Source organism: Vulpes lagopus, chromosome 4 (assembly GCF_018345385.1).
Source record: "Vulpes lagopus strain Blue_001 chromosome 4, ASM1834538v1, whole genome shotgun sequence".
Classification (NCBI taxonomy): Eukaryota; Metazoa; Chordata; class Mammalia; order Carnivora; family Canidae; genus Vulpes; species Vulpes lagopus.
In genome coordinates, this window is record NC_054827.1 from 41,430,418 (window position 1) to 41,453,440 (window position 23,023).

The window sequence follows — 23,023 nt, forward strand, 5'->3', positions numbered from 1 at the left end:
TCTGCCTGGGGCCTCTGGGGTGAGAGGCTCTGTGCCCCATGCCCCACGCTCCATGGGGGAGTAAGACCAGGGTGGGCAAGGGGGACACTGAGGGAGGAAGGCTTTGCTGCTGTCTTGCAACACAAGCCCCCACGTGGATACTGATGGAAGTCCCACTCCTACTTCCAAGTCCAGCCAGGACCCCTGCCCCTTTTAGGGAACACCACTAGCTGAGGACCCCTGCCACGTCCTCTCCCTTCTGCACAGAGCCCCAGGGGCCCTAACTGTCCACCTTTCTTTCCCTGCTCCACTGGTCCAGGGGGACCTCCTAGGTCTCAGGGTGACAGCCCACACCTCTCTGGCCAGTCATGGGTTATGGGTCCAGGATTGGTCAGGGGCATGTAAGGAGAGGTTTGGTGGGTGCTTCTGGGGAGGCTCCTCCCTTCCCTTCTGGAAGTTTCTGGAAGTGGCTCCTTCCCCAACCTGCTGGAGGGGATGAATGAAGAAGCATGAACTGAGGTGCTCCTGGCAGCCATCCCATGAACATGAGGAGAATCAGCTCTGGATGAGGCCATTACATTTGGCTGAGAAGAGAGATGGAGAGAACCTGGGCCTTGGGTGGCATTGCTGGCTCTCTGGCTCAATGAACCCCAATACCCACCATCACTCTGGAACTTCCAGGGCCAATACAGCTCCTTATATTTAAAGCATGTTTGACTTCGTCTGCCTGCGTGTGAACTTCCAGGCAAAAGCATCCTAGCAGGTGTACCTTCCCGGACCATGGGTCCTCAGAAGGTTCTCCTCCTTCGTACTTTGTAACACGCACAGGGCCCTGGGCATGTCGCCTCATCTCTGCTCCATCAGCTCACGATGCCCTTGAGCAGAGAGGGCCATTCATCCACTCACTCATCATCTCATCCAGTTGAAAATTATTTAACTGAGCACCTACCAGAAGCCACCAGTCTTTCCAAAAACAAGAGAGAAACGTCACAAGACAGTGAAGTGAAAGGTGTCAAGCCTGCAAGGCACACAAGCCATGGGAATGGGTGGGATGGGACACCACGCTTCCTTGCAGCCCTTCAGGAGACACGTATTTAGCACCTGCACACTGTGCTCTACTGTCTCCGGGGACCCAGGGGCCGGTGTCCCTCACCTCTACTGCCTGGGAAGCTAACTGTCCTTACTTGGGTCCCGTTCCCCTTCCTGTCATTCCTTGGGGCGGGAGTCTGCAGATTTGGATGAGCTTCTCTGCAGCATCTATCTCTCCATGGCTGTCATGCTGACGCTGCCGTCCACCACACCGGCAGACCGTGAAAACCACTGCCACCTGTTGAGCACGAGCGCTGGAACAGGCTCCGGCCTGGAACAGGCTCTTGATGTCTTTTTTACCAGGGCGACTATAAAACTCCAGTAATTTGGAGCATCTGTCCCTTGGTGCTCAGCCTCTATCTGCTCGGTACTGGTCTCTGACTGACGAAGATGTGGAACGAGACAAAAATGGGCCGAGTAGGGCTTCCTGACTGGCCCCCTGGATGCGTCAGGGATCGTGTCCTCAGAAACGCAGCGCCTCATCATCTGGCTCCGTCCCCACCCATATTGTCCACCCCCCTTCCTGTCTTCCCTCCCTCCCTGCCCTCTGTGAGGAATGGCCAAGACGTGTGTGGACGCCGGCCCAGGTCTGTGACCACAGCACGGGGAGCCAGGCAAGTCCCTGTCATGGGCCCGGCACCATGTTGTCATCCACTAGACACATAGGCTACCTGCCCTGGCAACTAGCGCAGGAGTCTCGGGGGCAACAGGGAACGTTACTTGGAGTCCCCTCGAAACCTGCTCGGAATCGCCCGTAGAGTTTTGATAGTGTGAGCGGTTGCGTGCGAAGCGTGCACACCCGTGAGGGGCTGTCACCCCCACTGCCTCTCCCACTGGCGCCCCGTGGGGGTCCTCACCGCACGGCCTCCATCTGGTCTTTCTCCTCCAGGGAGCCCAGCCTCCGCCCCACCTCATGCAGGAGCTTGGTTCCTTGGAAGCCGCTGCCGCGGCCGTCACACTTCACCACCACGGCTCCGTGGCTGCTCACCATCACCGTCTCCCAGGTCACCTCGAACTTCTCGGCCACGCTCTGGCTCCCAGGGGTGCCGTCCCTGGAAGAGAGCCCGAGGCCTCAGCATGCTGTGCGGTGCTGGCCGCTCCGACAGACGCCGGGCCCCGATGACGCCGGGGGTCCCGGCTCCCCGATCACGGCTCCCAGCCTGACTCTGGCCGCGGTGCAGCATGGATGCCGCCGAAATCGGCCAGTGCCGCAGACTGGCCGTCCCGCGTGGAGGCTCGGGCCTGCGCGTTCACCGGCACGCTGACGGGTGAAGGTGAAGATGGTAGTAGAGTCCTTCTCCTTTCCGTGGGACAGGACGGGCACGGAAGGCCAGCCCCTCACCCAGCAACTGCAACAGATGGCCAGGCCCCACGCTGAGAGCCAGCCAACTGAAGACGACCGGGCCGGTCCTTTCTTCAGGGAGGTGATGGCTCCCACTGCCACCGCCATCTTGGCTTTCTGCTGGGGACCGCAGGCATGCAGGCAGGGGGTGTGTGGTGTGTGTGAGAGAGACGTGTGTGAGGTGTGTGTGTGTGTGTGTGTGTGTGTGTGAGGAGTATGTATGCAGGGGTGTGTGAGGGAGGTTTGTGTGAGGCATGTGAGGTATATGTGTGTGAGAAGTGTGGATGCAGGAGTGTGTGTGAGGTATGTGTGAGTAGTGTATGTATGAGGGGTGTGTGAGGTGTATGTATGCACAGGCGTGCCAGGGGTGTGTGTATGTGAGGACTGTGAGCAATGGGTATGTGAAGTGTGTGTGTGAGAGGTGTGTGCATGTGAGGGGCATGTATGTGTGAAGAATATGTAAGGGGTGTATATGAGGGTGTGAGGGGTGTGTGTGAGTGGTGATGGGTATGTGAGGTACGTGTGGATTGTATGTATGAGGTGTGTCTCTGAGGGGTATGTGTATGAGGTGTGTATGTGAGGGGTATGTGAGGAATGTGTGTGTGAGGGTGTGTATGCTGTGTAAGGGGTGTGTGTACAAGTGGTATGTGAGGTGTATATGTGAGGGGTGTGTGTGTGAGGAATGTGTGTGTGAGTGACATACATGACTGTGTGAGGGGTGTGTGTGGGAGGGGTGTGTGTATGCGAGGGAAGTGTGTGTGAGGGGTATGTGAGGAATGTGTGTGTGAGGGTGTGTATGCTGTGTAAGGGGTGTGTGTACAAGTGGTATGTGAGGTGTGTATGTGAGGGGTATGTGATGAATGTGTGTGCGAGGGGTGTGTATGAGGGGTGTGTGAGGGGCTGTGTGTGACACACGTGTGTGGTCGTTGGCAAAGTGCCAAGCCTGTCCAAACAGTACGGAAAGTGGGCTAATTGCAAAATCGAATCAGATATTGGAATCTACACCAGGGCGTCTCCATAATGAAGCCCTCCCGTCGCTGAGGGACCAGGTCCCCAGGACAGGAGCCGGGCAACAGGAGAAGGTTCATCAGGCCATTTGACACTGATGCAGGTGGGTGATTTCATGGTGTCCCTAAAACAACCCCAGCACAGGCCTCTGCTCCACTTGGACCTCTTTCTTTTTTTTTTTTTTTTAAATTTTTATTTATTTATGATAGTCACAGAGAGATAGAGAGAGAGAGGCAGAGGCACAGGCAGAGGGAGAGGGAGAAGCAGGCTCCATGCACCGGGAGCCCGACGTGGGATTCGATCCCGGGTCTCCAGGATCGCGCCCTGGGCCAAAGGCAGGCGCCAAACCGCTGCGCCACCCAGGGATCCCTGGACCTCTTTCAAGTGAACATGAGGGGCGGCTCCCAGGGGGGCAGTGACAGAGCCTAGTATTCTCATGCTCCACGGCCATGAAAGAGCACACGTGGAGGTGAAGAGAGCACGTGTGAAACACCTGGCTGGCGTCTGCCTTTGAAATCACTTCTGTGTGCCCATGTTAACACTTGTCTAACCCTCAGGGTGGGCAGTTCTCATCTCGCGCACTGCCCAGTGAGGGCAGGCTCTCCCGTCAGGATGACCCCTTCCGAGGTGGTGACAGAGCTCTGAACACTTGATCTCATGATCTCAATTGAGGGCTCCTTGAGTAACACACGAAATGTCTGAGCTGACCCTTGGTTGGCAAAGGAACCGTGTTCAAGGCCGTTTCACGGTGGCTGAAGCTGCCGAGGCCCCGGCAGGTCTGGTGTGAGCGGGGAGCCTGCTGGGGAGCCCGGCCCGAGCCCCGCCGTGCCTGCCTCTGCCACTGGAGCGGCCTGCGCCCTGGGGGAACTGAGCGCCCCCCTCATGCAAGCGGCCACCTGACTCTCCAGACCAGCTTGTCCGTCTGTTTCTGAGCCTGTTTGCAGCCTGGGTAGTGCCCCCTGGCCCCCCGAAGCCCGTCCCCCCGAAGCCCGGCTCCAGGCCCCACAGTAGAGGTAGGCTGGGGCAGGGGCGCCAGCTCCGTTCACGGCCTGCTACCTGTTGGCCACCTAACCTGGCTTCCCTCTTACTTTGCAACCTCAGGTCTCATGCTTGTCTTTTTCTTAAGAGTCTGGATGTTCGTATCTGGTGGGGTCACCAAGTCCCCAGGCCAGCAACACCCTCCCCCAGCCCGAGCAAGAAAGAGGCATCGATACTCACACCACCAGGAGCAGGGGGTAGTGGGCAGTGTCGGTGAAGGTTGCTGGCTTGAGGATCTGAACGGGCAAGTCTAGGTAGAAGCAGAACACGGGCAGCACGTTAGAGGGGCCCACGGAGCAGGAAGGCAGGGGCGATGGCCGAGGTGCCCCAGTGGTCAGGGGTGCTCCTGCATGCCTGGGAGAAGGACACTGTGGAGGAGGCTCCGGGGGTCCACCTGCCCCCCGGAGCTGGCCCCGATGATGACCTCAGTGACTCTGGCCGGCTGAGTGCCCTCAGGCAAATCGCTCAGCCATTTTGGGGCCTTGTTTTTCCATCTGAGGCGCAAATTCAATCTTGCAGAGTGGGCTGAAACTTTTCCTTTTTTGCAGGGAAGCCTGGAATGCCGAGAACACTTGTTAAGGGCCGAAATCCAGGCGGGGAGAAATGAAATCCCAAGGGCGCCATTGCGTCTCTGCCAGCAGCACTGCTGCAACATGCAGTTAAGTGGGAACAGGCATCAGGGGGTCACGGGGATGGGGTGAGCTCAGGGGGCGGACCGCAGCCATGAGGGAGAGGCTGAGAGCGGGGTGGGCGCCCCATGTCTGCAGGCTGGTGCTGGCATCCCACTGCCTGCAGGGCCACAGCTACGGACAGCTGGGGGGAAACGGGGCTGCTGTGCCAGCTCCTTCAGATCTTGCCCGGGCAGCATGGGACCCAGGCTGGGAGGCAGGGGCTTCCCTCACCAGTTCCTTCTGTCCCTCGCCGCCCAAAGCAAACCTTCCTGCCCACGTTAGAAAAAATTGTTTATTGATGGTAACTACTACCCAGATTAGCAATTAAATTGGAATTAGTAGCTTTTTCAGTACGATTACTATAGATACGTCCCAGGCTGGGGTGCTAGGCTCCGCAGCCGGCCGACCAGGCTCTCATTACTGATTCTGGGTGAATGTTAATGGCTTGCAAATTGAATCAATGGCCCAGGGACCAGCAGAACGGCAGGCGTCCGGCTCTATCACTGCGTTATCCATAAAACATGGTCAGGGCTGCTCTCTGCCGCTGATAAGCCCACGGCAGTGCGGCAGTGCGTGGCCACGACTGGCTGCATACAGGGCAGGGGGCCCTTCCTAAAGACGGATGCTTCCCTAAGGAAAGCCTTAGCCTCCAGTGACTTTACTTATTTTTTTTTTTTAAGATTTTATTATTTTTTCATGAGAGATACACAGAGAGAGGCAGAGACTTAGGTAGAGGGAGAAGCAGGCTCCCTGTGGGGAGACCGGTGTGGGTCTCCATCCCAGGACCCAGGGATCATGCCCTGAGCCGAAGACAGCTGCTCAACCACTGAGCCACCTGTCCAGCCTCCGGTGGCTTTAAATGAAACAACAGAACATAACAGGATGGGTCGGTGGGGCCACATGTTTGGGATTTTTGGTGGCCCCCAAGGTGGTGTGATGTTCAGGGGCCCAGTCCCCACACACACCTGCTCTCCCAGCACCTGCATTCCCACCCACCTACCAAGGAAGCCTCAGACTGGAAGGAAACCTCACATGGCAAGGGTGGGAGAGTTATTTGTTTCTAAAGGTCTTTTCCTGCATTTTACACCACTCCTCTGTGGGAGAACCCCCTGAAGTGCCCAGAGTAGCTCTCTTCGCTATTAGAGCTGGGATTCCCGCCACCTTTGTGTGTTCTCATGCTCTGCCTAGACTTGTGACCTTCCTGCCCCTCATGTTCAGCTCTACAATTTCCCCCGAGCACTGATGGCCGGCATCCGTGGGTGCCCTAGTTTCTCTATGTCTTTTTAATTTACTGCTTCTTTTCAATTTACAGCCTCTCTCCCTCTCGTGAATCAGCATGCCTGAGCTCTGCCTGCTGGACTTGCAGCTCCCTGGACGTCCACACCTGCCCGTCGTTCCAGGGCTGAGTGTGTCCTGTGGAATCTGGTGCATCTCATGGAGATCTAGGAGAAAGGATGGTGGGAATGACCCCTGGATCTGTGGGAAGAGAACCCCCCCCCCATGGCCCTAACCACATTTCTTGGCCAGGACACATCATTGCAGACCCCATTTGTGGTTTGCCTATTTGTTTCTTCTCCCGCCCCTAGACTCTTCCTTACTCATCTCCTTCATTGTCTTCCTCATTGGAGGGATCACCCTTGGGGTATTTTAAAAGAGAAAGCCTCCACGCCCGAGGGCAGGGGACAGGGATTTGTACTCCATATTTCTTGACTTTCAGAGGTGAATATGTAACCCTACCTGCATCTCTAGGAATGTGTAGACTAGTTCTAACATAGTGTGACTCCATAGGGCTCAATAATAGGATCAGGGTGTTCTGGCAAGTGGCCTATGGATGGACTGAAGGTTCTTCCCAGTGAGGGGTCCCTCTGTGTCCACGACATGCCAGGACTCTCCCCCAGGCTGTGAGTCCAGGTCAGTCTCCTGACTCACCCCCCAGTGAGCACTGGCTCATGCTGTTCCCAGCCCTGGACTGCACTCTGTCCTCCTGCCTGCCAACCTAAAGCCCACTCCAAGATCTAAAGCCTGTCCAGGTGCCACCTTCCTGGGAAACTTTGTGTGACCCCAGTCCACTCATGCTCTGTTCTGAGTCCCTGGGCCATTTTTTTTTTGTGCTCTAAAGGATGCAGCTCTGCCATATATGCTGTTCAGGTCAGTCTGATTCTGTTTCATGGGGGGGGTGAGCCTTGGTTCCTGACCTCGGGGGGTCACAGGCTGTTAGGTCACTGTGTCCTTTCTTATAAGGGGATACTTAATAATGCCCCTGGGCCCACTGGTCCAGGTGATGAGCCACTGCCCCTCCATGAGGGAACAGGTAGAAAAAGAGCTTCTAGGGATGGTCTCACATGGCAACCACCCTGCCCCCCCACCACCCTGCAGTTCAGACATCAGTAATCAATCTCAACATTCTCCCATCGACCCCTGGTGACACTCTGCTCCTCTTCAACAAAGAGCTCCAGCAGTTACGGTCAATCCATCAGAGTTTGGCCAAGAGAGGAAACCTACATGCCAACTTCAGAGGTGATGGGTGGATGGACTTGAATGAACGACCCAAAGATCTTCAAGGTTAGAACCCTCATTGTGTAGGAGAAGGGTGTTATCCCCCAAAGTAGGGAAGTCTGGGGGGGCAGAGCTCTGGGGGAAAGACAGTGAGACGTGTTTGGGGCATTATGTATGTGGGATCTCCAAGGGTAAACCACTGGTGGGCAGTGAGGACCCCAGGGTGGGCTGGGTAGACTGGTGAGCCATCTGCAAAGAGGGGGATTGAGGCTATGAGGACTGTTTCCCTCCTGGGCATCGGAGTCCACATCCACCCAGTATCTGGGGCACAGTGCCCACTGGGGTCCAGCACAGTGTTAGCACTCATGAAAGCTTACTGGACGAGCAAGTGGGCAGCTCGAGACAAAGAGGGGCACAAAGCAAGGCAGGGAGCTGGGTGCAGCCAGGGCTGTGAGAGCACGCCAAGCCCTCCCCGTATCATCTCTCTGGATGCAAGGACGCCTCCTCAGCCCATGCTCAGCTCCGAAAGCTTAGACAATGAAGCAGGCAAATATCGCATGGAACAGAAAAGGGATTTCCAGAGGGAGTCTGTTTTCTCCAGACGATGTCATGACATGTTCCCCCAGAGGAGAGAATAAATGTCAGCCTCTTGAGGAGAGAAATCATATGCTCCACTTTCCTTGGTCTGTTGCTCCAAGAGTTTCTTGGTTTTGAGCACAGTAAGCTCAGCGCAGGATGTGCTCCCCCTGAGTCCTGCCTGAACCTACCCCTTGCAGGCTGGGAAGCGTTTCCAGCCTGGAGGCCCGGCAGGAGTGTGATGGTGGGTGTGTGGTGTGGGGGGTGGGAATGGCGGAGGGGGTGGGAGGGGGAGCCCGGGCGCGCGCAGTCAATCCAGCGCGGTTGGGCTGCTTCGGGGGACCATGCGGCACTTACTGTAATCGTCAACCTCGATCTTCCGGTATTCTACTTTGGGCATCTGTCGGTCATGTACGGCTTTCTGTACGTGCTCATTTGTTTCTAGATCAAAAATTTCTAAGAGAGAGAACAAAAAATCACACAGTCAGAACCAGTGATTTCTTACTGAAGCCGCAGGCTTTCATGTGCATCAGACCGCCAATTACTAGGTCAGGCCCCGGGGTGATGACGATTATTTCTTGTGCACAGACCAGGAAACCGAGACCAGGTGGAATGCCCTGTCCCAAGTCAGGAGGTTGGGGCAGACGGAACATTCTTTCCACCATATTAGGTGACTCCCCCACCGCCCATAGGTTGTCGTTCCTCATGGCATTTCTCGCACGTATAGGTCTGGGCATGTGTTTTCTTTTCTTTTCTTTTCTTTTTTTTAATGTTTTATTTATTTATTAGAGAGAGAGAGAGTGAGCAAGAGAGCATGAGCAGGAGGAGGGAGAAGCAGACTCCCCATGGAGCAGGGAATCCCATGTGGGACTTGATCCCAGGACTCCAGGATCATGACCTGAGCTGAAGGCACACGCTTCACCGACCGAGCCCCCCGGGAGCCCTGGTCTGGGCATGTTTTATTGGTTTTGGAAAACCAACATCACATATCTGTTAGGACAGATGCTTTTCCAATACAGTGGCCACAACAACCAAGGAAGGGAAGAAGAGTGGAGGCTGGAGTGTGCTCTTTATTATAATTTTGCAGGGAAAGTGGATTCAGATCTCTTACCTGGCTCATAATGTGACCTGGCTTAGGACACCTTAATCTGGATGATCACCTCAGCTGGCAGTTTAAGGCCACATGAGCACAGTTTACACTGCAGTGGGACTAGCGCTTCTCCCTCCCAGTCAGAGAGAGGAGTCTTCACTCACGTGGGCACCACTGGGCGCCTCTCCAGGTGCACGAATGCTCCTCGTCAGCCCACTTCACTAATTTCCTCCTGAAAAGGCCCTTCCCCCTACGTCACCATCTATATATTAAAAACCTCCCGCCTTTCTTCTTCTCACTCTGAGCCTACACGTGGAGACACCTTGTGGCCCATTATGGAAGGAAATTTTGTCTTCAAGGAACGCTGCCTTTGGCTCCTTAAACAGCTTCGAGACATTCATGAATATTTTACAGAGTAAATTCGCACTACAAGCAGCGCTACAGAGGGGTAGTCAACCATCCCCGTAATAACTTCCCTTAAGAACAACGGACTCCCTACGTGACTCCACAATGGGACCTAAAGGCCAAACCTGGCCCAGAAGCAGGAGCTCCTGCACTGAGTAGTTTTATCTTGAATGACACGCGGCCACCCATGGTGCTCAGGGATCTGAGGGACTGTCTATGTGCAGGGCTGGCAAATGTCCACATCGCCAGGAGACGGCGACAGTTCCAGGACGTGTGATGAGCAAATAGGACAAAACAAAAAAATGTCTAATACGTTGCTGGACACATATTTGAAAATTTAGCTTTGATGAAAAGGTGAGGGGCAAATGGTAAAACTAATTTTCAAATCGGAAGATTTATAGACAAAAAAAATCCTTCAGACCAATGCCTTGGGAGATTCTGAACACCACATGGCAGGCGAGAAATGGTGTCCTCTGTAGATAGCGGGACGGCACAGCTGCGTCTGCAAGGGATGTGCACTGAGGTCCAGGCTGACTTGACCTCAACTTTGAGGCCCGGCAATGTGGCTGAGAGATGGCACACTGACCTCGTGGTCACATGCTGCCCCAGGGTGGTGGGTGTGCCCCACGGCCTGCCCCACACCCTAGCTTGGACTCTTCAGAGACCCTACACAGCATTCATTTTTGCTGAGTCTAAATGTCCTCATCCCTGGGGCACCTGGGTGGCTCAGTGAGTTGAGAATCTGATTTTTTATTTTGGCTCAGGTCATGATCTCAGGGTCATGAGACTGATCCACATGTGGAGCTCTGCGCTAGGCGTGGAGTCTGTGCAAGATTCTCTCTCTCTGCCCCTCTCTTCTCTTCTGAGCTCTCTCTCCCTTTCTGTCTCTAAAATAATAAATAAATAAACCTTAAAAAAAATAAATGCCCTCGGCCTTTTAACAGTTGCTGGCATGCACAGTCAGCAGACAGGAGTTGGTTTGTGAGATGGGAACTATTTCCTATTTGTATTCTTGTCACAACGGTAAGGCAGGAAGTCTAGAAGGCAAGTAGGAAAGTCTAGAAGGAAAGTAGAATTTTTCCAGTTCTTTGCTGCCGCAGGACCCTGGCACTCACTCTTCCCTATGACTGGAACGCTCTTCCCTGGCTCCTTCTCTATCAGGCCAAACATCACCTCCGTAAACAGAAGCCCATGTCGGGTACCCCTCTTAGCACCAACGGTAAGAGTTGTGGTCATTTCCCCGACTGCCTCTCCCTGTCCTCCAGCTCCCAAGGCTTCAGTGTTGGGTCTCATCCCAGAGACAAACCACATGAGTTTCCAGTCACCTGCTTACATGTGGAAATCTGATCCACACTCCAGGAATGATGTGCCTACACTGGAGCTGAGTCTGGGTTTCCACTCCAGTCTTTCTCCCTGTTCCCACCTGGCCCCTTTTCCATGGCCCCTTGAGGGTCTCTGCTGGACCAGAAGCTGGGAGGGACTGGGAGAGCGGGGGTCCTCCTGGGTCCTTCAGGAGCCTGGGGGTTCTTGGCTACTCAGGCCTCTTGGGTGCAAGAGTTGATGCAATCTAAGCCTCTCATGCACTGCTCCCCGCATAAGACAACCCACAATGGAACCAAAGCACACTTCCGTTACACCAACAGAAAGCTGACGGTACTTGAAGGACTCGTGACAAACAGGTTAATACTGAGTTCATGCCCGGGTCAGGATGCAATTTACTGGTGCTGTGGGAGCCCGTGCACAGATCTCCTGGGGTCACCTGAAGCCTCCACCCTCAGAGAGCCCGCCATCCTTCCCTCCCTGTGTGTCTGTGAAACAAGCCCAGGTGGAAACTGGTAAGGGGCTGGGGGTGTGCAAATGTAGGTCAAACTGGATGAGGGGAGTCAGCCGGCATGCACAGGAGCAAGGATGGCCCATTGCTACCGAGAGGCAGCCCCACGCGTTAGGTCCTGGGATGCAGGTGACATCCTCCACCAGGGGAGGTTTGCTGGTGGCAAGGCCAACCAGGACCAGCAGCTCTCAAAATGAGAGAGAACCAACACAATTCGGCTGCATTTGCATCTCTGACATCACTCAGTGATCTCCAAGGCCGATCCTGAAGGAGAAAGTTCAAACATAGGTTGCAGTGCGGGTCTGCTGCCCCCTGAGTTGGGCCTGCCTGGTGTTACAGAGAACACGCAGCCTATCCAATTCCAGAGCCCAGAGCTCCAGCATCGAGCGGGAGCACCGAGTGTGCTAATCGAGCACAGACCCTGCAGACCGCGTTTGAATAGCTCGCCTCTCTGTTGAAATCCCACCCTTCACAGAGGCACCAAAGCAACAGACTATTAAATTTAGTTAAATATTAGATTTCTCATTTAATGATTGCCCACACAACTGGTTTTATCAGCAGAGAGCTGGCTGGCCCACAGGGGAGTTGAGTTAAGCCATTTTATTTGTTCCCATAATTGCATTCAAAGAAGGCAGAGGCTCAGCAGAGGAAATAAGAGAAGATTGGCATGTTCCCGAAGGACTCTTCTTTTGACTTTCGTGCCATGGGGACCTCCAGTCTGGAGCATACAAATGGCCACTCCTTAATTAAATGTGAGCCCCCTCTAATATTTGGTGGAATTAGCTATTATCAGATCTGGACACAGTGAGACCATGGGAGCAGAGGCCCGCTCACGGAGGTTGGCTTCCCAGCTGTGTCCCCGCAGGCAGAAGTGGCCTGGTCCACGGGCTGTTCCCAGACCGTGTTGGTTCACAGCACTGGGGGAGCCTCCACTTGGCTGAATGTGGGGACATGTGGCCAGCATCTAACAGAAGCCAACACCGGCACGGACCCTGGACTCCTTCCTCTCCTGGATGTCCTTTCTCTGAACACCAACCGTCTAGCTGTTAGAGTTGGTGTCACGGGGTCTGGGTAATAATTGTTCATGTTGCTAGATCTGCTTTTGTCTTCAGCAAGACTTTGAGAAGCTTGAAGGCAGAGTCCCTCTAGGTGAAGTGACCTCTAGCCTCTCCCAGCCACTGGCTTCTGTTCAGGACCAGGGATGTGTGTCAACAGGGCCAATGCGGCCCCCTCCCCACAATTAACTACACCGCCATTTAGGTTGGGGTGCAGCGGTGGGTGGGTGGCAGCGAGCTCCGATGGAGCGAGGAAGGATGCCAGGCAGGTACCCTGATGGCTGGAAGGCACGCGGCGCTTCGCTCCCTCCGTGTACGCACCCACCCAACATGCCATGTCTTGGCCCAATGTGATCCATCTGAAAACCTGATCCCCTGCCCCCATAGAGGCTGCCTGTGTGCGGAGCCCTGGGGATCCAGAGGAACTTCCAGAAACATGAACAATTAAGGGTTTGATGGGACGGGTCACTTCGTGCTTGGGGGACACCTCCTGAACTCTCCGACCACCGTCTCCCCCCCAACCTGCATGCACGGCCAACAGAAGAGGCCATGGTCCGTGGGCAGCTACTCAGGAAGAAGACGAGGAGGGGCAGGCGTGGCCCCAGGGCAGCGGGGACCCTGTATGAGCAAAGGCCCTAGGTGCCACGCAGCTCATGTCTGGTCTAACCTCCAGAAAGGATCGCCTTGATGTCACCTGCAGTGACCTGGTTTTGCATCTTTATAAAAGTCTGTGTGAGGAAGAAGAGAATCCTGCCCTTGAGCATTGGTAAGGCAGCGGGCCTGGGGAGCCGGGAACTTGGGGTCCCCACGTGCACAGTCAAGAATATGCCGTGGGGTGCCACCCGTGAACACTGGTCACACCCGCTTCCACCAACACTTGCACTTGCTCCCGCCGCCGCGGGGCTGGCGGTTGGGGCGCCGTGGCTGCCGATGGGGCGTCCGCACAACTGAGCTGCACTCCCTCTCATCCCTACGTTAAAACCAGCCGCGTATTAACTGTGGTTTTGTTGGTTTTTCTATCTCAGCACCTAAGTTGTTTGAATACTCGGGCACCAGACGAGTATACTGCGGTCCCAGCCATAATTACGTTCTTAAGGAAACAGCTTTTAAATAATTCAGAGTCACATCTGCGAACACCCTGCAGGCTTTGCTTGTAGATAAGATTTTCTAAAGGGAAGGAAGTCAAATATTCCCAGGGTGGCTCTGGGGTCAGAGGGGAAGTGAAGAAAGGACAAAGAATTCTGAAACAGTAATTTCGAATTTCCGAGCAGGGCCGGGATGGATGCGACCATCCGCCCAGAGCCAGGCCCCTGACCTTGCAGGGACCCCTCTTCACCCGACGTGCAGCCACCCTGCAGCCTCTATCATCTGTGCCTGTCACCATCAAGGAGCACAGGCTTCCCACAGTTTTTCCCAAAGCCACCTTCCCGAGGCGCGGAGGGCCCTCCTGCCCTGGCTGCAGGCACGCGGCCCCCACGTGCAGTCTCTATCTACACAGCCAGTCAGAATGGCCTTCCTGACACATGAGGTGGCTGAGTGGCTCTGTTTGCCCCATGGAAACCCAGCATGGGGTTCAAACACCGCTAGGGACTTGGTGCAGAGGCTGACTAAACCGGGGTTGATTTCCGGAGCAGTGATCAGAGAATCTGCGGTTGTCAGCATGTTACTTAGACAATGATGACAGCACAGTGGTCTCCAGGTCCTGTGTCCCGGGGCCTGGGAGAGGGGCCCCCATAGTCAGAGATAAGTAGTTGGGGTCAGGGAGCCAAGGCCTGGGTTCTGGACGAGGCAATGCGATCTGGTACGTTGCCATAACGAGGCACATGCCAGATTCCATGTATGAAGCCCTGGGGTGGATTGGTTGCCCCATCACGTTCAAAGTCATGGATGCCCAGCCCGGCGACAATGATGGGGCAGTGAATGGCCATCACCAGCAGGTGAAATGTCAGAGTGCAGTCCTTCAAGACCACAGAAGCAGCCTCTTCTTGTCCTCTGAGTGGGGAAGGGGACAGGCACTCACCCAGAGCTGGCTCAGGTGGCCTGGTGTGCAGGGTGAGAGGACATCTGGGGCAAGCGTTGGGGACACAGTCATCGGCCTCCTGGCCATCTGTGTGGGCACAGGATGGAGAACTGGATCTGCCATGTTGATGGCAAGGCCAATGGATGGTGGGCCAGAGATGGGGCCAGGCTGGAAACTGGACCCATGGCTTCCTAGCTGTGTGTGTGTGTGTACATGCACACATGGATTAGTTTCCTTAACTGCACAATGGGGGTGACAGTAGACTGTGTCACGTGAGGATGAAGTGGGCCCATGGCAAGTGATTCATAAATGCTGGCCTGGTCACTGTGGATGTCACGGTTGCTCGAGGTGTCAGAATTCCAGAAGAAATCTTACATTACCTGTCAGTGTCCCGCAACCCGAGCCTTAGTTTTGTCATCTGTGAAGTGGAGCCGGGTTGCTCCCCTCATGGGTTACTGGTGAGGAGCAAAGAACTTCATCGTGCGCCATCGGATGGTACCTGGGCCCGTCACAGCCCTTGGAGGATGTGTGTCATATCAGACCACCAGGCTGTGGGGTCTGTGTCTGCTGAGGACACAGGGAATGGAGATGACCATAGGTGTCCCAGACAGAGGGAGCCCCGGGGGACGGGGATGGGGTCAGGCTCACCACACACCATCCTCACAGATGAGCCCACTCTGAGCAGGAGGAAGACTCCTCCCGGGAGCTCTGTGCCTGGCCTGAGACCCGCACCTCCTAGGGTCTCCCACTTCCAGCCTTGAAAACGAAAAGGTTCCATTGGCTGTTATGTAACATCCTTTTTAAAATCCAAATCTCAGATTCCCAGAACAAGACAGGCTTCCTTCCTTTCCTGAGAAGAGCCTTCACATGCACGGCAGCCTGACACCCAGTGAGTTAAAAGAACCACTGCTCAGCCCCCGCGTCCTTCCTACCCCTCCAAACAGGGGTCACTTGTAATCTGGGAATTCCTACAGCAGAGTTGGGAACATGAGGAATTAAAAAAAAAAAATCACAAAAATAACCCAAATCTCAAATCTCTACAAAATTTGAAAGAGGGCAACCGACTGTCTTGGAGCATTAGATGAAGGCTCACGAGTCCCTTCAGGCCTTTCCAACCTTGACTCTCGGTCTGAGAAAGATCTAGAACTCATATCACTGCCCACGCCAGGCACTAACCAATACAGGCCTCCAAGGCTTCTTCCCCGTTTAGGTCTGTTTTGATGTTTCTGTCCTTTGTGCCCTCAGCAGATTCTGGGCTCTCAGGGTGTAGGGGCAGGTCCCCAGGGTTGTGCCCCCACAAGCACATGTCTCTCCTCGGTGCTCCCCTCCGCGGGGTCCATGCCATGACACCTCTCCTCCTGCATTCCTGCACCATCAGGCTGGGCGCTGGTGCTCCCGGCCATAGTCAGAGGACCCTCCCTGGCAGGCGGGCCCTCCCCCCTCCTCATAGGGACCCCTCTGGCACCGAGCATAACTGTCTGCAGCCTGGGGCCTGTGCAGAGCACCACCATGGGCTGGTACAGGGGACGATGTGACAGGCTCGCTTCTGCAGAGTGACATATACAAAATGGCCAATAATGAAGCACTTAGTCACTCCTCTCAGGGACTTAGCAAAGGCAGCCAGTTGCATCCTAGACCCTCCTTCTCCCTGTGACAGTGACGCCTGGCACTCACCGGCCTGTCCCTTCCTTCACGGCTTCTCCTGCATCTAGGTGGGTCCCCACGAGGGAATTCTGACCAGTGGAAGCAGCACATACCACTGCAAGGCCTTAGTACAAAAAAATCCCACAGAATCTTCTTTTTCTTTCTTCCTGTCCACACAGCCAGAAGCAGATGTGAAGGTGATGGGCCACGGTCTAGAAGGAAATTGCATCCCCAGCTCCCTCCAGGATCTCATGACCTGGACTTCGTGTGAGTGAATCATAGACCCTTGTTTTGCTGTGCTGTGGGTCGAACCATGTCCCCCAAGGACGCTGACATCCCCACACCCAGGACCTGTACGGCGACCGTATTTGGAGTTAGGGTTTTTGCAGAAGAAACACATTTAGCTAAGGCCATGAGGGGCCCTAATCCAGTATGAGTGGTGTCCTTATAAAAAGGGAAAGTTTGGGCTCAGAGACGCACATGGGGAGGCCAAAGAGGAACAGTGATGTTTGTACACACCGAGGATGCCCACAGTTCCAGTAGCCACCAGAAGTGGGGGGTAGGGTGTTGGGGGGGTTATGAGGGGGTGGGACCAGAGCACAGCCCCCACCCTGCCAACACTTCGATCTTGAACTTGCAGGCTCCAGAGTGGTGACAGATCACCCTTCCGTGGGGTGCTGCCCTGGGGGCCATACATGGAGCTCCTCAGATTCCAGTGGTGGCACTCCCAGCGGCGGTCACCATGTGGCAACGGATCCCCAAGTTCAACTGAAAGGCAAGGAGCTGGGATCGAAGCCGTTTCCTGGGATACTGTGCAGCCAGCTATGACCAGCGAGAGGGATGCAATGAGTTGGGCTGTGTGGCCGGCCCTCACAGGAAGCCAGCCTGCGTGGGCTGTCTCAGTCACCAGGGCCCCCCTGAGCTTTACCCTCTGTCTTTCCACTGCAGAGCAGGCCCATGGCCATTTTGCATCATGACTCCCCTCGAGGGTGGAAGTGACAAGAGGACAAGCGTTGGGGCAGCTGGGATGGCGTGACGAACGCAGAGCCGTCGCGGCAGACCAGGAACGTGCAGAGGGCAACTGTTGTCAGGGTGTTCCAGTGTGCGGCCGGGACCTTGCAGACACACGAGATTGTCACACTTCAGGGGGAGCCTCTGTGCGGTGTGATGTCTGGATGCACAGGGACGCAGAGGCAGGATGGCCCCGCAGGGACCGTTGCGGGGGGTAGGGGGGAGGCCTCCCTGTTTCCCCTCGCACTACCGTGTCTGGATGTAAATCAGACCCCGACACAGGCCTCTTCTCCTCTTGGGTGCTGGGCACCACCAGCAGCTCAGCTGCAGGATTGTTCTGCGTCTAGCGTGCTGCCTTACGTCAGTATTCCGGAAAACTCTGTGCCACAGTAAGAACTAGAGATGCAGCAACGGGGAAGTAGGGGTGAAATCTCCCCAGAGTGCGAATGAGTCAGCAGGAGGGCTGGGGCTCAAACGCGACGGCACACATGAGCAGGCTTGTGAAACACGTGTGGTAGGAAAGAAGGCCATGCGTCGCCACGCAGTATAGACGTCGGCCAGTTCCCGGTTATCAGCACTAAACTGAGATGAATGGAGCACAAGGGGTCACCTTCGGGGTCATGGTCAGACCGGAATGTCCCACGCCGTGACAACTGTGCACTTCTGTTCCTTGTTCCATGGGGCTCCCCTCCCCTGGGAATCCCCTACGACTGTGGCCCTTGAACCCCAAACAGTGAAATGTGTCTGCAAACGCCTGGTTTGTCAGGGGGCTCCCCAAAGACAACTACAGCCGCTGGTGTCTCAGGACTGAGCGGGTGGGGTCGTCTGGTTTCCCTGCAGAATCAGGGGGAACAGCCCAGACAGAGAGCTCTCCTGTGTTGCCCGCCGGAGGCACATGGCGCAGTCATACCCAGACCCTCTTTCAGATCAGGGGACCCACACACACGTTGCCCCAGTTTATAAACAGAACAAACAAAATGTCTTATTGATGTTGTTCTGCATCTAAGACATAAACCTGCTTTGTCTTCATCCCCACGGGAGCCCGAGGAAAAGCCATGATGTGGACTCTGTGCCTGGGCTCAGGCTCCTGGTCTCGGGAGCCCCGGGGGTGTGATCGCATCCCGGCCTGAGCGCAGCTGCGAGCCACAAAGCCTCCTCAGAAACAGGCGCTGCATCACCCAACTCGAAGAAATCCTAACGGCATCCTCCAAAGAAGCGAGGGACAGTGTTTAAGTGCACGGCTTTCTTAAGAAGACCCAAACCTACTTAGAAAAGGGTGGGGGGCGGGGGGGAATCATCTAGAGCTAGTTTTGTGTTTTTACTAGAGATTTTTTTTAAAGGTTTTTTATTTTGAAATAAATTTTAAATTCCCAGGAAGTTTCAAAAATAGGCCTAGAGTTCCATGCACCCCACACGCAGCTTTCCCCCACAATGACACCCTCTGTGACATGGCAGTGTCCAGAGCAGGACACTGACAGGTACACAATGCTGCTGCCCACACATCCCATTCAGATTTTTAAGAAGGGAAAAAATTAATAAAATATCAGGAAATTATCTATATACTCTTGTTTTTTTTTTTCTTTGTAGTTTCAGAGCTAGAGGTCAGGGACTCATCAATCTGACATCACACTCAGTGCTCATCCCATCACATGCCCTCTGCCATGTCTATCACCCAGTGACTCCGTCCCCCATCCAGTGACCCTCAGTTTATTCCCAGAGTTAAGAGTCTCTGACGGTTTATCTCCCTCTCTGATTTCATCTTATTTTATTTTTCCCTCCCTTCCCCTATGATCCTGGTTTTTTTCTTTAATCCCACATGAGTAAAATCATATAATAATTGTCTTTCTCTGATTGACTTATTTTTCTCAGCATAATAGCCTCTAGTTCCATCCACGTGGTTGCAAACGGCAAGATTTCATTCTTTTTGAATGGCTGAGTAAAATCCCATTGTCTATCTACACCACGATCTATGTTCTCTTTTGTTTTAACAAATCCTCTAAGTGAATAGTATCTGTTTTCTTTAGGAAAAGAGATGCTCCAGTTGAGGCTTGGCAAAATAGTTCCATGTTTCAGAGTGAAAATCACTGCTAAAGAGATTCCAGCATGAACACTTTTTCAGAGAGGGCCGGCATGCTGGGCTGTGTCTGTGGATACCTGCCTTGTGGTGGGCATCCTGGCCGATCCCTCGGGCAGACTCCCCATGATGCTCCAAGCCTTTCTGCCCACAAGAGTGGGCAGCCTGTGGCCAGGAGGGGGGATGCCCAGACAGTCGCATGTCACACACCCTGTGCCTACTGGACACGTGGCCAGACCCCCAAACCTCTCAGGCTCCTATAAAGCTCCCCACTTGTGTTGGAGATGAGGCCTGGGCTGGGCACCTTTGCACCCAGAGAACCCCCTCCCCAGGAGGACCCCAGGAAGGCCGACACAGCCTGCTCCTGGCATCCTCCCCATCAATGGCCATGCGAGTATTTAGAGTGGGTTTTGTATCCATCTCACATCCCTTTTTTGGACTTTTGCATTTTAAGTGATTTTTAAAATCGATTCCTGGTGTTATCTTTGACTTTTGAATTTCTAGTGATTATTTGATAAGTTTTGTGAAATATCGTCATCATTTAGGCTTATTCTCTAAATGCTGTCTCCCTAAATCAGTCTGTTTTATGTATTTTTGAACCCTTTGACCTCTTTTTAACCAGAACAGTGGAGACCCTGTCTCCCACACTTTGCTCCATGACCACTGTGCTCGAAGCCCCACCACTGGGACAGGAACCAGAGTCTCTGACACTTGGCTGCCTTTATAATGGAGGGATGTGCAGAGTCACTCCTGCCATCAGGGTCTGAGGTCTGACTTTTTGTTTGGAGGCATGATACAGAGCAGGGTCCTGGCAGGGCATGTGGTACCCTAGTGGGAAGGAGCAGGGTTGGGAGGGTTCCTTGGGGACAGGACCAAGGAATGGAGAGACAGAGGGCACGTTCTCTTTATTCTCAGCTTTCCTGAGAGTCTGCCTGGGACCAGACACATCATTTCTGATCCTCCCCCTACATACACGAGGATGTGTGTCAACTTGCATGGGGTCCCTTCAAGCACAAATATGCTGGGAGGTCCTCAAGAGACTCTGGAGAGTTTCACCCTTGCAGTGGCATGGACGTGAAGCCCTTTGTGCCATCAAGTGGTCCCCCACCCATGGGGTGCCTGAGACTTGGCCCCCCAGGGGAGAGCCAGGCTGCGCAGCCAGGGCCGTGGGATCTGCTCAGGCCGCAGGTGGGGTCCTGTCCGGCCGCAGTGGCCTCCGGGCCTCAGCACCTGTGGGGCCGGGGCATCCAGCTGGCCTCTGAGGGCCCATCACACTGATGGATACCGGCGATCGTCGGGGAGCCGCTGGGACATCACCATCTCTGACTCTCCAAATAGGAATAAGCAGGCCGGATTCCCTCACAGAGCTTTGGCTTCCTTTCTCCCATGGGACGGGGAGATTTCAGAAAAGAGCAAAGGCACTTACTTTTCTTATCCGTTGTGTTGTGCACGGTCACCGTGGGGACGCCAGGACCTGGGTGGGCAGAGAGGAGAAGCCAGAGAAGAAAAGAAAGAGTTCCGTTAGTGCTGTTGAAACACAGCAGAGTCCAAGCCTTCCTTATGGCTTGCACACTTGCGGACCCAGGACCCAGGCTGGCCCCGCGGGTTGTTGCAGGCTGTCTATCTAGCCCTGAACCTGGTTTGAACTCCCCACATCCCCACTGCTGAAATACCACAGACGGCATCCCGCCGAGCCTTCCATGGTCCACCTGCCCCGTCACTCCACAGTCCCCGTGCTGACACCGATCCCATGCAGTGCATCGAGTTCGAGTGAGTTGCTCAAGTGGCCCAGTCCCACACTTGGTTCTGCCCAGAGAGGTCGTCCCCTCTGCGGACCTCCTGTAACATTTTGTGAACACTTACTAGCCTAGCAGGGTCATTTTGCAAATGTTTATCCATGTTTTCGTGTCCCTCCAAGTTCAGGCCAGATTGCGGCTCCCTGGATCGGAGGCCATCGGGGGGGTCCAAGGCCAGGAGGTGTGAGGGAAGGTACAGCTCCGGGCAGACTGGCCCTCCCTCCCTGGTTGCAGTCGGTTGATGTCCTCATTCTCACCAGCAAGAGTCCAGAAAGCCAAAGGGGCTTTCCATGTTATTTTTTCTATCATTTTGGAAGTATACTCTGAGGCAGGTGACCTCTCTGACCTCCCCTCTGCCTGCTTTGCGAATGCAGCCTGTTGCAGTCAGTGAGACTTCTGCAGGTGCTGAAGGGCACCTTCCGCTCCCTCTGCCCCCGACACTGGCATGCTTGTTGTTTTTCTTCATTCAGGTCTCTACTGAAACGCCTCTTCCAACCAGCCCCCGGGAAAGAGCTCCTAGCCGGACCCCACCATGCTACCAGCCCCTCCCCGCCCCACTCCTTTCCCCCTTTGCAGAGCTCACTGCCACATTCCGGGGACCTTGTGACTTGGATTTTCAGTATTTGCTCCTCGTCTTCAACTGCATCAGAGTGTAAGCTCCAGAAGAGGGGTCTTCCTGCCATTATTTCTAGCATCTGGATGGTGTTTGTAATAGAGTTGGTGCTTGATTACACATTCACGGAGTGAGTGCTGAGTGGTGATCACCCAGCATCTAGAGGGGAGCAGAGGGGCTGCCCCTTGGCCCTGGGGGACTGGCAACAATGGAGGCAGAGAGGAGGCAGGTGGGCAGAGGGAGATAGGTCCACGGCGTTGCCCACTCGCTGCTTTAGGCTGGGGACCCTGGGACGCTATGAGCTCACTGGAGCAGCCACACCTGAGCTACAGGACATGTCCTGTCTGAGGAGAGGGATGGCTGGCGTTTAGCTGCCCTGGGATCATCATAAGTCCTTGTGTGCTTCTCTGGGGCCATAGGACAAGCGGTTCAACTGAGAGCCAGGGACCCTGTCATAGATCCCACTACTCTCAGGGCCAAGAGACCCTGCCACAGTGGCTGCAGAGGTGCAAGTCCCAGCCCAGGGCCCAAAGAGGATGTGCCAGGAAGACAAAAGGGTCCTCAGCACCATTGAGGAGCAACATGGGGCTGGCTCAGGCAGGCCCCGGCTAAGCTGAGACAGACTGTAGGTCACACCAGCCACAGACCTCAAGCCTGTCCACCGCCCGGGGAATGAGCCCAGAAACTGCCCAGTGCACATCCAAAGTCCAGGAGGCACAGAGGCCCTTGTTCCCCCTGCACCATCCTCCCACTAGACAGGATCCCCCAAATCAAATCACCATCCTCTCACTAGATAGGATCCCCCAAATTGATGTTCAGTTACATTCAAATTTCAGATAAACATCATAGTGTTGGTTCGTTGGTTTTATTTTTTAGTATAAATGTGTCCTGTGCAGTATTTGGGACTTAGCACTTAAAAAAAATTATTTGTTGTTTACCTGGAATTGAATGTAATTGGATGTCTTGCATTTTCATTTGCTAAATCTGACTGTGTATCCCCTAGGCGGGGAGAGGGCGGCTGGGCAGCAGTGATCTGAGAGTCTAGGTGTTTAAATGTAAAGAGACAGCAGTTACTGAAAGGATTTAAACCATGGCTGTGGGTTTAAATTATTGAATCAAACTAAATTTCCTGGCTCGAAGATCCATTTACCCCCGTGGGGAGCTCATGTGGAAGAACAGATCACTTATTGAGAAATAAAGAAATTGCATCTATTTTCTCTGTACATTTCAGGGTGAGTAAATTTGCAAACAGAGCGTATTCTACATTTTTATTAATAATGTAAAC

General features: G+C 54.4%; 1 protein-coding gene across 3 annotated transcripts in view; it reads right to left on the minus strand.

The window, feature by feature from the left end:
• Nucleotides 1–23,023, minus strand: part of DPP6 (dipeptidyl peptidase like 6) — an 826,517-nt gene that overhangs the window by 14,253 nt on the left and 789,241 nt on the right. For all 3 annotated transcript variants that reach the window (XM_041753453.1, XM_041753451.1, XM_041753452.1), the window contains exons 17-20: nucleotides 20,756–20,803; nucleotides 8,557–8,655; nucleotides 4,637–4,706; nucleotides 1,926–2,120 (exon numbers count right to left, since the gene is read on the minus strand). In XM_041753453.1, coding sequence (XP_041609387.1) covers nucleotides 1,926–2,120; nucleotides 4,637–4,706; nucleotides 8,557–8,655; nucleotides 20,756–20,803 — 412 coding nt within the window. The remainder of the gene's footprint in view (nucleotides 1–1,925; nucleotides 2,121–4,636; nucleotides 4,707–8,556; nucleotides 8,656–20,755; nucleotides 20,804–23,023) is intronic.